The sequence below is a fragment of the Arachis duranensis genome, chromosome 4 (genome assembly GCF_000817695.3).
Source record: "Arachis duranensis cultivar V14167 chromosome 4, aradu.V14167.gnm2.J7QH, whole genome shotgun sequence".
Taxonomy (NCBI): domain Eukaryota; kingdom Viridiplantae; phylum Streptophyta; class Magnoliopsida; order Fabales; family Fabaceae; genus Arachis; species Arachis duranensis.
In genome coordinates, this window is record NC_029775.3 from 25234423 (window position 1) to 25249215 (window position 14793).

Sequence of the window (14793 nt, forward strand, 5' to 3'; positions counted from 1 at the left end):
TTCCTGCAACTCGTTGGGAGATGACCTGGGACTCATACTCCCAGTATTTTTATTTCAAAAAAATTGTGACAACCTCTTTTAAATTGGTGAGGCGGATTTAGCTGGTTAAGAGCTATACGTGCAACGTTGTTCTCTTAATTGAAATCTCTTAATTAGACAACTTCTGTCTCGCATCAATTTTTGGTGCCGTTGCCCGGGAGTTGCAACAGTGTGCTAGATTATTAATTAGTGTACATAATTTATTTTATTTGCATATTTTATTTTTATTTCTGTTACCATGAGCTACATGTCTTTCTCATTGAATGACGCGTTCATTGCTTGATCCGAGTTTAGTCCCATTTGATCCTAAAATTGAAAGAACTCTTTCACATATTAGACGAACTCAACGTTGGCTAGCCTCTGAGGGTGGTGAAGTGATTATTATCGATTCACCAGTCCCATCTGAGGGCGAACCCGAATCGCTATCTGAGAGCGAGACAAGCTCATTTACTACTGATTCAGTTGATTTACATGCTGGTGACATGGCAGCACCTAGGAGAGTTACTATCCAGGAAGCTGGAGCCCTAGATTTTACACTGCAGCCGTATCAAGTGCATCACCCAGCAGTGGCTGCAGATTTTAAACTGAAGACTGCACTACTCAACTTGATGCCCAAGTTTCATGGCTTACCTGCTCAAGAGCCTATCAAGCACCTTAGGAATTTCCAGACAGCCTGTTCTACTGTTAAGCGTGATGGTGCAGATGAAACTTCTATTCTGTTAAAAGCCTTCCCGTTCTCTCTTGAGGGAAAGGCGAGAGAGTGGTACTACACTCAACCTGGAGCGACTGTTACTAACTGGGATATGCTTAGAAGAGAATTTTTGGAAAAATACTTTCCATCTGAAGTTACTGATAGATTGAGGAAAGAAATTTCCATGATTATTCAAGGCGAATCTGAGACTCTCTACGAACATTGGGAGCGCTTCAACAATCTTCTAGAAGCATGTCCCCACCACATGATTGACAAGTTGGTATTACTCGGCTACTTCACACAGGGCATGAAGCCTCAAGATAAGACCACATTGGAAGGTGCTAGCAATGGGTCTATGAAAAAGTACAAGACCACTGATGAAGCGTGGTAATTGATCAGCGACTTATCTGAATCCACTAAGAATCACAAGCATAAGCAAAGCAACTCAAAAGCTGTTGCAGAGGTATCCTCTAGCAGAGAAACTACTGCTCTGACCCAGAGTATATGTGAAATGACCAACTTACTGAAGCAGATGCAATTGAATCAACAACAAGCTCAACAAGCTCAGCCTCCCCCACCACAACAAAGCCAACAGTTGGTTCCACAAAGAGTATGCGGGATCTGTACTAATTATAGTCATTATACTAATGAATGTCCGCAGCTCCAACAGAAAGACAACACTGTGGCAGCCACTCATAACTTCTATGACCGTCCAAATCAAGGATACAATCAAGGTGGCAACTACAACCATGGATGTCAGGATAATTCCAACCAAGGTTGGAGAGATAATTCTAACCATGGTTAGAGGGACAATTATAACAGAGGAGGCAGAGATAACAATGGAAACCAGAGGTGGAATAACAATAACAACATCAGACAGCAGAATCAGAACCAGGCTTATAGAGCACCTCATTTAAGGCAGCCCCAAGCATCTCAGCAAATCCCTCAGATCACTTACCCTTCTTCGTCTTCCAATGATGAGTTACTTCACTCCCTTGCACAAGGACAAAAGACCATGGAGAGCAAACTTAATGGTCTAACCTCTCCTATACAAGCTCTCATCTCCCAGATGGAACCATCGAGTACCTCTAACACCTAACCTGCAAGCTCCAGTGGGATTCCTTCTCAACCCTTACCCAACTCCAAGGGTGGCATCAATGCCATCACCTTGAGGTCTGGAACCACACTGCAAGAGAGGAATCAGGAGGAGCCAAAGCTACAAGAGTACGCCCTAGATGCGGATGTGGTGGAAGTGGAAGATGCTGGAGAGGAGGAGGACGTACAAGACATAATTGGAGAAGAAGAAGCTCAACCACAGAATGAAGCACCAAAGGATGTTGAAGTTACAAGTAGCATCCTTCTTATCCCATTTCCACAACTTGCAAGAAAGCCCAGAAAGTAGATGGAACTTGATCCCAAAATGGTAGAAATATTCAAAAAGGTCGAGGTAACTGTTTCCCTTTTTGATGTTATTCAACAGGTGCCTAAATACGCAAAGTTTCTAAAAGATTTGTGCATACATAAAGATAAAATTAATGAATTAGAAACTATTCCTTTAGGTAGTTCTATATCTGCTTTAATGGGAGGTATACCTGCAAAATGTAGTGATCCAGGTCCATGTATGGTTAACTGTACCATTGGAGGTGTGATATTTTCTGACTGTATGTGTGATTTAGGAGCATGTGTTAGTATAATGCCCTTGTCTATATATGATACTTTGAGGCTCCCTCCCTTGAAAAGGTCGGCAGCTCGTTTTGTGTTAGCAGATAAAAGTATTATTATAGTAGTTGGAATTGTTGAAGATGTATTACCGAGCATTAAGGGGCTCACATTTCCTATTGACTTCTATATCCTGGAAATGCCCCCTAATGACTCAGGAAGGCCATCATCAATCCTGCTTGGAAGACCATTCCTGAAGACTTCAAAGTTCAAGTTGTATGCATTCATAGGAACTTATTCCTTTGAAATAGATGGCAGAGCAGTGAAGTTCAGCTTAAATGAAGCTATGAAGCATCCTTCGGAAGATCATTCTATCTTCCAGTGTGACATTATTGATGAAACTGTAGCTGAAGTTCACCAGGAAGATTTAGAAGAAAAGTACATGGAGCAAGGTCCAAGTGTGGGGACACTTTCTGAAAATAATGAGAAGACTTTACCATTATCACCAGCCCCGGATGATCCAGAGCCTAGCTATGAGCAGAAATTAGAATTAAAGCCCCTTCCTCCACACCTTAAGTATGCTTACCTTGAGGACAAGCAGAAGTTCCCAGTTATCATTTCAAGGGAACTCACTTTCCAACAAAAAGAACAGCTACTCAGTGTGCTGAGAGAACACAAGAAAGCAATTGGATGGAGCTTGGCGGATATAGTAGGCATCAGCCCTCAAGTTTGTGAGCACAGAATATTCTTAGAAGAGGGAGCAAAGCCTGTCCGTCAATCTCAAAGAAGATTGAATCCCACCATCTTAAAAGTTGTCAAGAAAGAAGTGACCAGGCTACTTGAAGCATATATCATCTACCCCATCTCAGACAGCGAATGGGTCAGTCTAGTACAAGTGGTGCCCAAGAAGTCTGGAGTCACAACAATAAGAAATGAGCGTGGAGAGCTCTTGACAACTAGAGTGCAGAATTCATGAAGAGTTTGCATTGACTATAGGCGTCTCAACCAAGCCACTCGCAAGGATCATTACCCTTTGCCATTCATTGATTAGATGCTTCATCGCCTGTCAGGTAAATCCCATTATTGCTTTTTAGATGGTTACACAGGCTACTTTCAAATTCATATAGCTCCTGAAGATTAGGAAAAGACTACTTTTACATGTCCTTTTGGGACCTATACTTATAAGAGAATGCCCTTTGGCTTATGCAATGCACCAGCTACTTTTCAAAGATGTATGATGAGTCTTTTCTCTGACCTTATTGAGAACTGTATGGAGATTTTTATGGATGATTTTAGCATATATGGTGATTCATTTAGTCTTTGCTTGGATAGTTTATCTAGAGTGTTAGACAGATGTGTTAGTACAAACCTTGTATTAAATTTTGAAAAATGTCACTTTATGGTAAAACAAGGAATTGTACTAGGACATGTTGTGTCTAATACTGGCATTTCTGTAGATCCAGCAAAGGTGGATGTTATTTCTAGTTTACCTTACCCCTCCTCCGTGAGGGAAGTCCGTTCGTTCCTTGGCCATGCAGGTTTTTACAGGAGATTTATTAAGGACTTCAGTAAGGTAGCATTGCCTTTATCCAGATTGCTACAGAAAGATATTGAGTTCGAGTTCAGTGAGGATTGCATGCAAGCATTTGATAAGCTGAAGATCGCCCTGACTCAAGCTCCAATTGTGAGAGGACCAGACTGGTGCCAGCCTTTTGAGATTATGTGTGACGCCTCTAACCATGCAGTAGGCGCGGCGCTAGCTCAGCGTGAAGGTAAGGATCCTTTTGTAATTGCTTATGCGTCTAAGACTCTAGATGCTGCTCAATCTAATTATACCACTACTGAAAAAGAGCTTCTTACTATTATTTTTGCTCTGGATAAATTTCGAGCCTATTTACTTGGCACTAAGGTAGTAGTGTACTCAGACCATGCAGCTCTAAAATATTTATTAGCAAAAAAGGAGTCCAAACCAAGGCTAATACGTTGGATACTGCTACTACAAGAATTTGATTTAGAAATTAAGGATAGGAGTGGTAAGCAGAATTTAGTGGCAGACCACTTGAGTCGCCTTGAGCATATTAAGGGTGACTCCACTCCTATAAATGATAATTTCCTATTTGATAGCTTACAAGCAGTATCTGAAGTAGTTCCTTGGTATGCACCTGTAGCCACACATTTCCTCCACATTTTACTAAGCATCAGAGAGACAAGCTGAAAAGCGAGTCCAAATATTATATATGGGATGATCCATATTTATGGAGGTGTGGTGCTGACCAGGTAATTAGACGGTGTATACCTCAATCAAAATTCCAGTCTATTTTAGAGGCCTGCCACTCTTCTGAGAGTGGAGGACATTTTGGCCCTCAAAGGACAGCTAGAAAAATCTTAGACTGTGGATTCTGGTGGCCTACTCTTTTTAAAGATGCTGCTAAATTTTGTAAATCTTGTTCCCATGCCAAAGGTTTGGTAATATATCCAAGAGGGATGAGATACCTCAACAGATTATGCTTTTCTGTGAAATTTTTGATGTTTGGGGCATTGACTTCATGGGTCTGTTTCCAAATTCTAATGGTTACTTTTATATACTGTTAGTTGTAGATTATGTTTCTAAATAGGTGGAAGCAATTTCTACCCGTACTGATGATGCTAACACTGTTGTTTCCTTTTTTAGAAACCATATTATATGTCGCTTTGGATCACCACGAGCAATCGTGAGCGATCAAGGCACCCACTTTTGTAACAGGAGACTAACAGGATTACTGAAGAAGCATGGGATAATTCACAAAGTAGCAACAACTTACCATTCGCAGACCAATGGGCAAGCAGAAGTCTCTAACAGAGAGATTAAACATATTCTGGAAAAGATAGTAAAACCTCATAGGAAGGACTGGAGTGCCAGGCTACAAGATGCACTCTGGGCATATAGAACAACGTACAAGACACCCATTGGAATGAGCCCATTCCGCTTGGTATACGGAAAGGCCTGCCACCTTCCCGTCGAGGTGGAACACAAGGCTTTCTGGGCTGTAAGGGAGTGCAACATGAATCTTATGAAAGCTGGGGCCGAAAGAAAGCTGCAACTAGCAGAACTAGTGAACCTTTGCCTAGAAGCATATGACAACTCCAGGCGTTACAAGGAGAAAATGAAGGCTGTCCATGACAAGCACATTAAAAGGAGAGAGTTCAGACCATGGGAGTTAGTTATTCTATATAACTCCAAACTAAGGTTCATGCCAGGCAAACTGAGATCAAGATGGGGAGGTCCATACAGAGTAGAGAAGGTAGAGCCATACGGAGTTTTCCACCTGTGTCATCCTACTAGCTCAAAATTTTTAAAGGTCAATGGACATCGCCTAAAGCTTTATCATGGTGAGAAAATGAAGAATCAGAAAGAATTGGAGGTTTTCCTCTTGGAAGACCCACCAAGAGAAGCAGAATGAGCCTAAAGAGCGTCCAATTTAAAGACGTAAAAGCAAAGTGCTAGGTGGGAGACAACCCACCATGGTATGATCGTTCAGTTTCAGTCTTAGTTTTATTTTACTTTACTTTATTTTTATGGTGTTAATGACTCTTCTCATTATCCCTGCATATAGCTGCATATAGTTTGCATTAGCATTCTGCATATTTATTATTTAAAAAAAATGCACGCGACACGTAGGCGTCGCTGATGCATCCACGTCACAAGTGCGTTGGGAAGAAAACAAATTGAACAGAGAGTCACGCAAAAATTTGGCTGGAGGCGTACCTTAGGCACAAACGTTCCACGCGACTGCGTCACTCACGCAGCCACGTCATTTGGAAAATAAGCCTCCCATGCGTCCGCGTTAACCACGCGAATGCGTGCCCTTAAAAATCGACATAAAAGAGGTGTATGGCAGTAAGTTATGAAAGAGTGGGGCTGGAATGATGCTAGAAGAACCAGCCCTATCACACGACCGCGTGCCCCACGCGTCCGCGTCATTTTTTCAGGTATAGCCATTCACGCGATCGAGTCAACCACGCGACTGCGTCACCCTAAATTTTGGCAAATAGACGAATTAAACAGAAAGACGTGCGTACGCGAGGCTGCTCTCGCTCCAATAGCACAAATCAACTCACGCGACCGCGTGACCCACGCGTTTGCGTCACTTGAAAACACCGCACACCACGCAACCGCGTCACTCATGCGTCCGCATCACTTGTGGTGCACAGCTTATCCAAATCAGCCAAATATTTTATCTTTTCTTCCCCAAATCCTAATTTTTCTTATCCCTTCTTGTTTCTTTATTCTCCCTTCTTTCTCACTTTCTACTTTCTCTTTTTCACCACCATTATCAAGGTTTTTCTTTTCTTCTTCCTTCTTTACTTTTCTATTCTTATTCTTATTTTTATGTTTTCTTCTTCTTTTTTCTTTTTACTTTCATTATCTATGTTTTCTTTTTCTTTCTTTTTCTTTTAATTAGTGTTGAAAATTTATTTGGGTCATTATTTTCTAAATTTTGCTTGTGGATTATCATGGAATTCTTCGACAATTAATATTACTTTTAAAAGGGTTATTTGCATGTCCTGTTTTATATTTTCAAAATCATATTTACCATGCATGCTATGTGTTTGTGAAAAAGCCCGTATGGCATCATGCACTACTTTTATGTTATCCTACTACTTTAATGCCTGTTTTTCACAAAACTCCTTTCATGTTTTCTTGATTAAATATAATTGTCAATACAAACAGATTATTAGTTTGAAAGACTTGGTAATCTAACTTGGACATTGAATGCTTGATCTATGATACTCATGCCTTTGCCAGCATGCCAATAAACATCTTGCATTTAATTTCCGTCACACGCACTTTCTATATTTCCATTGATGAACTTTTCACATGTAGTCTAGACCATGTGTCAACGACATCATTCCTTACCGTGCATTGATTACCATCCATAATATTCGCTCCCTTGCTCAAACCCTTCGCTTTACATATTACCTTCTCTTTCCTTTTTCAAGATGGCCACCAAGAAAGGCAAGGAGAAAGCTACTCCCAAACCACCAGCAAGGAGAGGAACAAAAAGAGCATTAGTGGCAGAGCCATCTCCAACAGCAGTAAAGCCCTCAACAAAAAAAATTAAGATGATTATAAAGGTCGATGAAAAAGAGAAAGTCTTCCCAGCAAAGGACACTGTGCGATTTTCTAACTGCTACTGTGACCAGATGTTCCCCATCCTGGCAGAAAGGAATTACAACAATGAATACCTTCTTATCCTCCCGACCCCTATTGCTGAATTTGTTGAGCCACGAATTGAACAAAGACAATGGGGATTCCTACAGAGACAGTCACGGCAGGTTAACTTTTCGTGGGTAGTAGAATTCTACTCTAACTTTCATATGCCAACTATGCAGTCTATCTACGTCCGTCAAAAATAAGTCTCCATAACTGAAGAGGACATTCAGCGAGCTCTAGATCTTCCCCTTGCTCCAGAAGGATTGGATGCATTCCAAGAAGCCTCACTCAAGTGCCAGACATACCAATTTGACTGGGACGCCGTTCTCAGAGTTATCGCGCAACCTGGCAGCAGATGGATCTACGGATACCATCGATCCCGATCTAAGGGGATATCAGCTTCAGCACTCACTTTGGAGGCTCGAATATGGGCACAGATTATGTCCCATTACGTCTTTCCGAGCACTCACGAGTCCTCCTTCACTGCAGACATGGCTATTTTACTCTGGTGTATCCTTACAGACCAGCACCTAAACTTACCAAGACATATCCGGAATGCAATGGGACATGTACAAATTGTGGGCAACTTACCTTTTCGCACTTTGGTTTTAGATCTTGTCTCGGCAGCCGGAGTCTCCTACAGAGCTAGAGACACCAAGGCCATGATTCCACGGGATGATCAATACGTTCCTAACGAGAAATATATCAGACCGCTAGCAGCCACTACCAGCCAGCCTACAGAACCGACTGAAGACAATTCTTCTTCCACACAACAAACACCTTCAACAAGTCAGCTACTCCATCAAATACTGGAGAGGTTGGACCGGCAAGAACAGAAAGCGAAGCTACGAGAGCGCCGCAACCAGCGCCGATTCAAATACCTCAAGGAGCTACTCACAGAAAATCACAGACCTGACAAAGACCCAGACACTCCGGACTCCACTTTATTTACCAGCACAAGGAGCCATGACGGTCCCGACTGTGGAGATACTGCTACCAGCCCTCCTTTGTTCCTGACAGATGGCACCGAGGATGGTGCAACGCCTTAAGTGTGGGGAGGTCGGTCAGTACCTGACTTCCAGAGGTAATTTCTCTTCCTTAACACCAATAAAATAGGATATTTAGTTAATTTTCTTTTGTTTATGATAGATTGCACAGTAACAAGTTAATTGCATGCATGTTCTACTTGATTGAAAAATAATAAGTTTCTTCTAAGACCCTATTTTTGAAAAATTTCACTAATTTAAATAAAAAAATTTTTGTGTTAAAATTGTTTGAAGTTGTATTTGGAACATAGTTTAAAAAGCTAAGAACACACAACTTGTAAGATTTTTAGCTTAATTACATGGTTACATTATTTAACCATGAATTTTATTCTTGTGTGCTTACTTCTCTAAGATTGTAATCTATATTTTGTTTCATCCTATATGTCCAATGTTTAATATGTTATATGCTTGCATATGATTGAGGCCATTATTTGTTTTAACTCACTTATCCCAAATAAGCCTACCCTTCCATTTACCTTTGTTAGCCACTTTGAGCCTTTTAATCCCATTTGTTCTATATTTCCTCCACATTACTAGCCTTAAGCGAAAAAATAATTAAACATCCTAATTGAATCTTTGGTTAGTTTAAGAAAGAAATTGTGTGTTAATTGATATGGGAAGATTGTGGGAACAAGGGTGGATAAGGGAATGTGTCATGATAAAATAATGGGAATTTGGGTACCTACTCATATGAAATTATAAAAATTAAAAAACTTTTTCATGTGCATTGATAAGCTTTGCTTATTTTCATGTTCAAAAAAAATAAATAAAAATAAAATAAAAATAAAAATAAATAAATAAATAAATAAGGGGACAAAATTATCCCAATGTTAAGCTAATGAAAAATCAATGCATATGTGATAAAAAAAATTAAAGAAAAGCTGATGCATGAGTAGGTAATGTAAAATGAGGAATTTTGGGTAGCTAGGTATGAAATTAGGAGATATATAGAGTATATGTATGTTAGGTGAAAGCTTAGGTTAATTAAAGATTCAATTTGTAAGCTCACTTAGCCATATGTACACCCTTACCTTTACCTTAGCCCCATTACAACTTTGAAAAAGACCTCATGATGTTTGCATTGGTATATTAAATATTGTTGATTGGTTAGGTGTAGAACAAAATTTAGAAAGCATGATTAGAGAAGAATAGAGTAATTACCCTATACACTTGAGAGACTAGAGTGCATATACACCATCAGTGAGGGTTCAAATCTTAAAATCTATGTTCCCTGCTTTCATGAGCTATCTTCTTGCATTTTTATCTGTTCTTACTGTATAAATTGAAAAAGTGGAATTTGAATTATGATTGTCTTGAAGAGCTTATTTACTTTTAACTAAATAGACAACAAACATATAGTTGCATTCATATATAGATAGGTTGCATTGCATTTTATGAGTTTTGCATTTCCCTACTCATTTACTTTATCTCCTTTAACTAAGCACGAGGACATGCTAATGTTTAAGTGTGGGGAGGTTGATAAACCAATATTTTATGATTTATATTGTGTTTAATTGAGTGGTTTTATCAAGTCTTCACCCACTTATTCATATGATTTGCATGTATTTACAATTCTTTCCCAAAAAAATTGTCCATGGTTGAAAACTTACTTCCTAGAGATCTTTCCTAGAGATCTTTTAATTATGTATTTTTATTCTCCTTTGTACCATTCAATGCCGTGATCCATGTGTTAAGTGTTTCAGGCTGCATAGGGTAGGAATGGCTTAGAGAATTGAGAGAAAGCTTGCAAAAATAGAAGGAGCACAAGAAAACAAGGAGATAACCAGTGAACACTAACGCGAGCGCGCAAAATGGAGAATTCGCAAGCGACGCAAATGCGTGCCTGACGCAATCGCATAGATCGGAGTCTGCATGAATGACGCGAATGCGTGGCAAGGAAAACAGCTGAATGACGCGAACGCATGGACAACGCGTATGCATGACCTGCGCAATCTGCAGAAATTATAGAATACACTGGAGATAATTGCGGGCCATGTTTTAACCTAATTTTTGGCCCAGAAACACAGAATAAAGTGAGGAAACATGGAGAAACTCAGGGGAGATCAACACACATTCATTTACATTAATATTAGGATAGTTTTAGTTTTAGATCTGAAACTTACTACTCCTTTAGGTTTTCTCTACGTTGATAGGATTTTAGTTAATTGCTTTTGCTTTGGATATTGAAGAGCCATTACCTCCGTGGATGTACTATTCTAGTTTGTTTCCCTATTCTCCTTCTCTTTTGGTTATTTATTATTCCTGTTCAGATATTTATGTTACATTTGGATTTATCAATACAGTTCACTACCTTTTCCTTTAATCAATTTCCAATCCTTATTTTATTTATCATGTTTTCTTCTACTATTTCTGCAAGCATTTTATTCTTGTCAATGAAGTAGAAATTTCACTTGACATAGGGGTTAATCAAGAGAATACACTTGAGTTGGAATGCTCAAGTGCTTAGTTAAATTGGACGCTATTAGCTAATTCTATACCTACTAACGCTAGATCTCCCCAAGGGAGAAGACTAGGAATTGTGGGTGAGAGTTTCCTGCAACTCGTTGGGAGACGACCTGGGACTCATACTCCCAGTATTTTTATTTCAAAAAAATTGTGACAACCCCTTTTAAATTGGTGAGGCAGATTTTAGCTGGTTAAGAGCTATACGTGCAACGCTGTTCTCTTAATTGAAATCTCTTAATTGGACAATTTCTGCCATGCATCAATGAAAAATCTGCCAAATGATGCGTATACATGGCCCACGCGTGCGCGTGGGAAGAAAATCTGCCAGGAGACGCGTACGTGTGACCCATGCATACGCGTGACAAGCAGCACGTGACCAACTTAACAGAAAACGCTGGGGGCGATTTCTGGACATGATGAAGCCCAATCCAACTCATTTCTGAAGCTATTTGATGTAGAATTCAAGAGAGAACAAGGGGGAGTAATTAGTTTTATGATAGCATCATGTAGGTTAGTTTTTTAGAGAGAGAAGCTCCCTCTTCTCTCTAGAATTAAGGTTCTTAGGTTGAATTCCATCTTAGATCTAGGTTCAATTTCTTGTTCTCATATAGTTTTCTTTACAATTTCTTGTTCTTATATCTTTGTTCTCCTTAGTTTTCTTGTTAATTTCCCCTTTGAGTCTCTTTTAGTTTATTGATGAACTCTTGTTGGATTTGGTTTTCTTTAAATGCAATTGATGTTTGATGTTCTTTTATCATTGATTTGAGTTGTTGTTGTTATTTTCTTGCAATTGGGTAGTTGTAGATTTTATTATTCTTGCAATTTTACCATGCTTTCATTTTATGCCTTCCAAGTGTTTGACAAAATATTTGGTTGGATATTAGAGTAGCTTTTTGAGCATTCTTGGCTTGGAAAGAGAAATTAAGAAATCTTGAGTCATTAGTACCCAATTTAGATTGGTGATCTAGAGTTGTTAGTTAATATTATTTCCATTGACTCTAATCTCTTACTAATTCAATTAGTAAGTTGATTATGATTTTTGGATTGAGATTAACTAGTCTTATTTGACTTTTTCTCGTGGAAGATAACATTATGCCTTCTTCCAACATTGGAGATGACTAAATAGGATAAGCTCTTGTTAATTATTGATATGATTAGTGACTAGGATAGAAAGCCTAGATTCTCAATCCTCGCCATGAATGTCTCTCTTTATTAATTGCTTTCTTTAATTGTTTACTTTATTTTCTTGCCCCTGTTATCAAATCAAACTCCCTTGTGCCTTCATAGCCAATAATTGATCACTTCATTGCAATTTCTTGTCAGACAAACCGAGGTTTAAATACTTCGGTTAATTTTTATTGGAGTTTGTACTTGTGACAACCAATATATTAAAATTTGATTGAGAGTTATTAGTTGGTTTGGAACTATGCTTACAATGAAGTTCTTTTTCTATTGAGAAATTCTAGACTGACAATAATTCTTGTATCAGAGGTCTTCTGTGGAATTGTACAAGGTGCACTAGCCAAGATGGATTCCTTGAAATTAATAAAAAGATTGAGAGGGTTAATAAGGATGCTTGGGAGTATTTGAACAAGTGGCCTAGAGACTCTTGGACCCGGGCTTTCTTCAATAATGCACCTAAAATAGACAACATCTGCAACAATGCTTGTGAAGTCTTCAACTCTAGGATCAAAGAAGCTAGAGCCAACCCTATTATCATACTTTTGGAAGAACTCAGAATGTATGCAATGAGGTCCATAGCTAAAAAACAAAGTCAAGCTTAATTCGACCATTGGAATTTTACTTCCTATACAGCGTAGCAGGTTAGAAAAGATAAGGAAAGAATTAAAAAGTTGGGTCTCGATGTGGTTTGGTAACACAAACTATGAGAAATTTGAAGTTCATGGATGGCCAACCAACATGGTTATGGATCGGGAAAGTGGCTTTGTGCATGTAGTTTTCGGCAATTGAGTGGTAATATTTTTTTACTTGTTTATTGTTATCTTATTATTATTATTTGAGATTATAGTTGGCTTATTATTGTTGTCTTTGTTGTTGTGTTAATGCTGTTTAGAGATGTCATGTGTGTATGCTTGTGCTGCATTGGCAAGGGCTGGTAAAAGACCGGATGAGTTTTGTCATAAGTGGTTGACCATGAAAGCATATAATAACACATATTCCTTCCATATCAATTCAATTCCAAGTCAAGCACTATGAAAAAAGTTATCATATAACAGACCACAAGCACCAAAGTTTAGAAAGAAGCCAGGATCACTTAAGAAAAAAAGAAGAAAGGATGCAGATGAGGAGTCAAGTGGGAGTAAGAAGCAAAGGACCAAGATAAAAAGAATTTATAAAAAAAAGTCGCTATCATTATTGTGGTGAAATAGAACACACCAAAAGAAACTGTGCAAAGAGAGCTGCTGATGAAGAGGCCACTACTGCTGCTAATGGTGGTGAAGGTCAGGCCAACTCTGCTCCAGTTGGACCGGCAAATGGTGGTAAAGCTACCACTGTCCCACAACCTCCGACTGAAATCCAACTTGAACTCAGTCAACCACCCTTGTCAGAAACTGATGACTCTCAACAGGTTCACAAAATTAGATAATATTCATTTTATTAAATACATATTCTTATCCAGTTTACTAACTATTTTACATGTTTCCGCTGATAGGTTTCACCCTCTCCTGTTAGGCCACCGAAACTCTCTCCCAAAAGGAAGTTGTCCAAACAAGAAAAATCAATTTCAAGAAGCAGCAATCTATCAGTAACCACCCCACCTGCTATCACCTACCAGCAAGAAATCAACTAGCAAGGAATCACCCACCTAATCCTATGCAAGGTGCAACACAAAGAACTGCTACAATACTTGCAAACTTCATGAAGTTTGTGCCCAACCTTGGATTTAGACCACCCAGATACAAAAAATGAAGACTAAGAGTATTATGTTTAGGGCCAGATGGTGTCTTTGTTTATGTATTTTGATGAAATTATTTACTTTGTATGCTTTCTTAATTAGGATCCTAGTGTTGGGAATTTTAGTGTTGGAAACTTATGAGGTTAATATGTTGACAACTTTGATATACTTGGTGACTATTGTTCTGGCTCTATGATGCCTTTTTTGGATGTGTTTTCTACATTATGAATATGAATTATGACTTTCTCTAATTGATGAGCGGATAATTTATACGCTTTTTGGCATTGTTTTTAGCATGTTTTTAGTATGATCTAGTTAGTTTTTAGTATATTTTTGTTAGTTTTTAGCTAAAATTCACTTTTCTGGACTTTACTATGAGTTTGTGTGTTTTTCTGTGATTTCAGGTATTTTCTGGCTGAAATTGAGGGTCCTGAGCAAAAATCTGATTCCGAGACCAAAAAGGACTGTAGATGCTGTTGGATTCTGACCTCCCTTCACTCGAAGTGGATTTTATGGAGCTACAGAAGCCCAATTGGCGCGCTCTCAACGGCGTTGGAAAGTAGACATCCTGGGCTTTTCAGCAATATATGATAGTCCATACTTTGCCTGAGATTTGATGGCCCAAACCGGCGTGGCAAAACAGCCTCAGAAATTCCAGCGTTTAACGCTGGAACTGGCATAAAACTTGGAGTTAAACGCCCAAACTGGCATAAAAGCTGGCGCTTAACTCCAGAAAAAGTCTCTACACATGAAAGCTTCAATGCTCAGCCCAAGCACACAC

At 39.0% G+C, this 14793-nt stretch overlaps 1 protein-coding gene and 1 pseudogene across 1 annotated transcript; both read left to right on the top strand.

The window, feature by feature from the left end:
* Positions 1 to 5340: 5340 nt before the first annotated feature.
* On the top strand, positions 5341 to 5829 carry LOC107483790 (uncharacterized). Its single transcript, XM_016104412.1, has one exon. It carries the CDS (start codon positions 5341 to 5343, stop codon positions 5827 to 5829), a length of 489 nt encoding a protein of 162 aa, XP_015959898.1.
* Positions 5830 to 8143: 2314 nt separating this feature from the next.
* The window catches only part of LOC107483789 (uncharacterized), a 27669-nt pseudogene continuing 21019 nt past the window's right edge, over positions 8144 to 14793 (top strand).

What these genes read in the sequence shown, in the direction of transcription:
- LOC107483790 (XM_016104412.1), top strand. Translation starts at nt 5,341, where the DNA reads ATGAGCCCATTCCGCTTGGTATACGGAAAGGCCTGCCACCTTCCCGTC.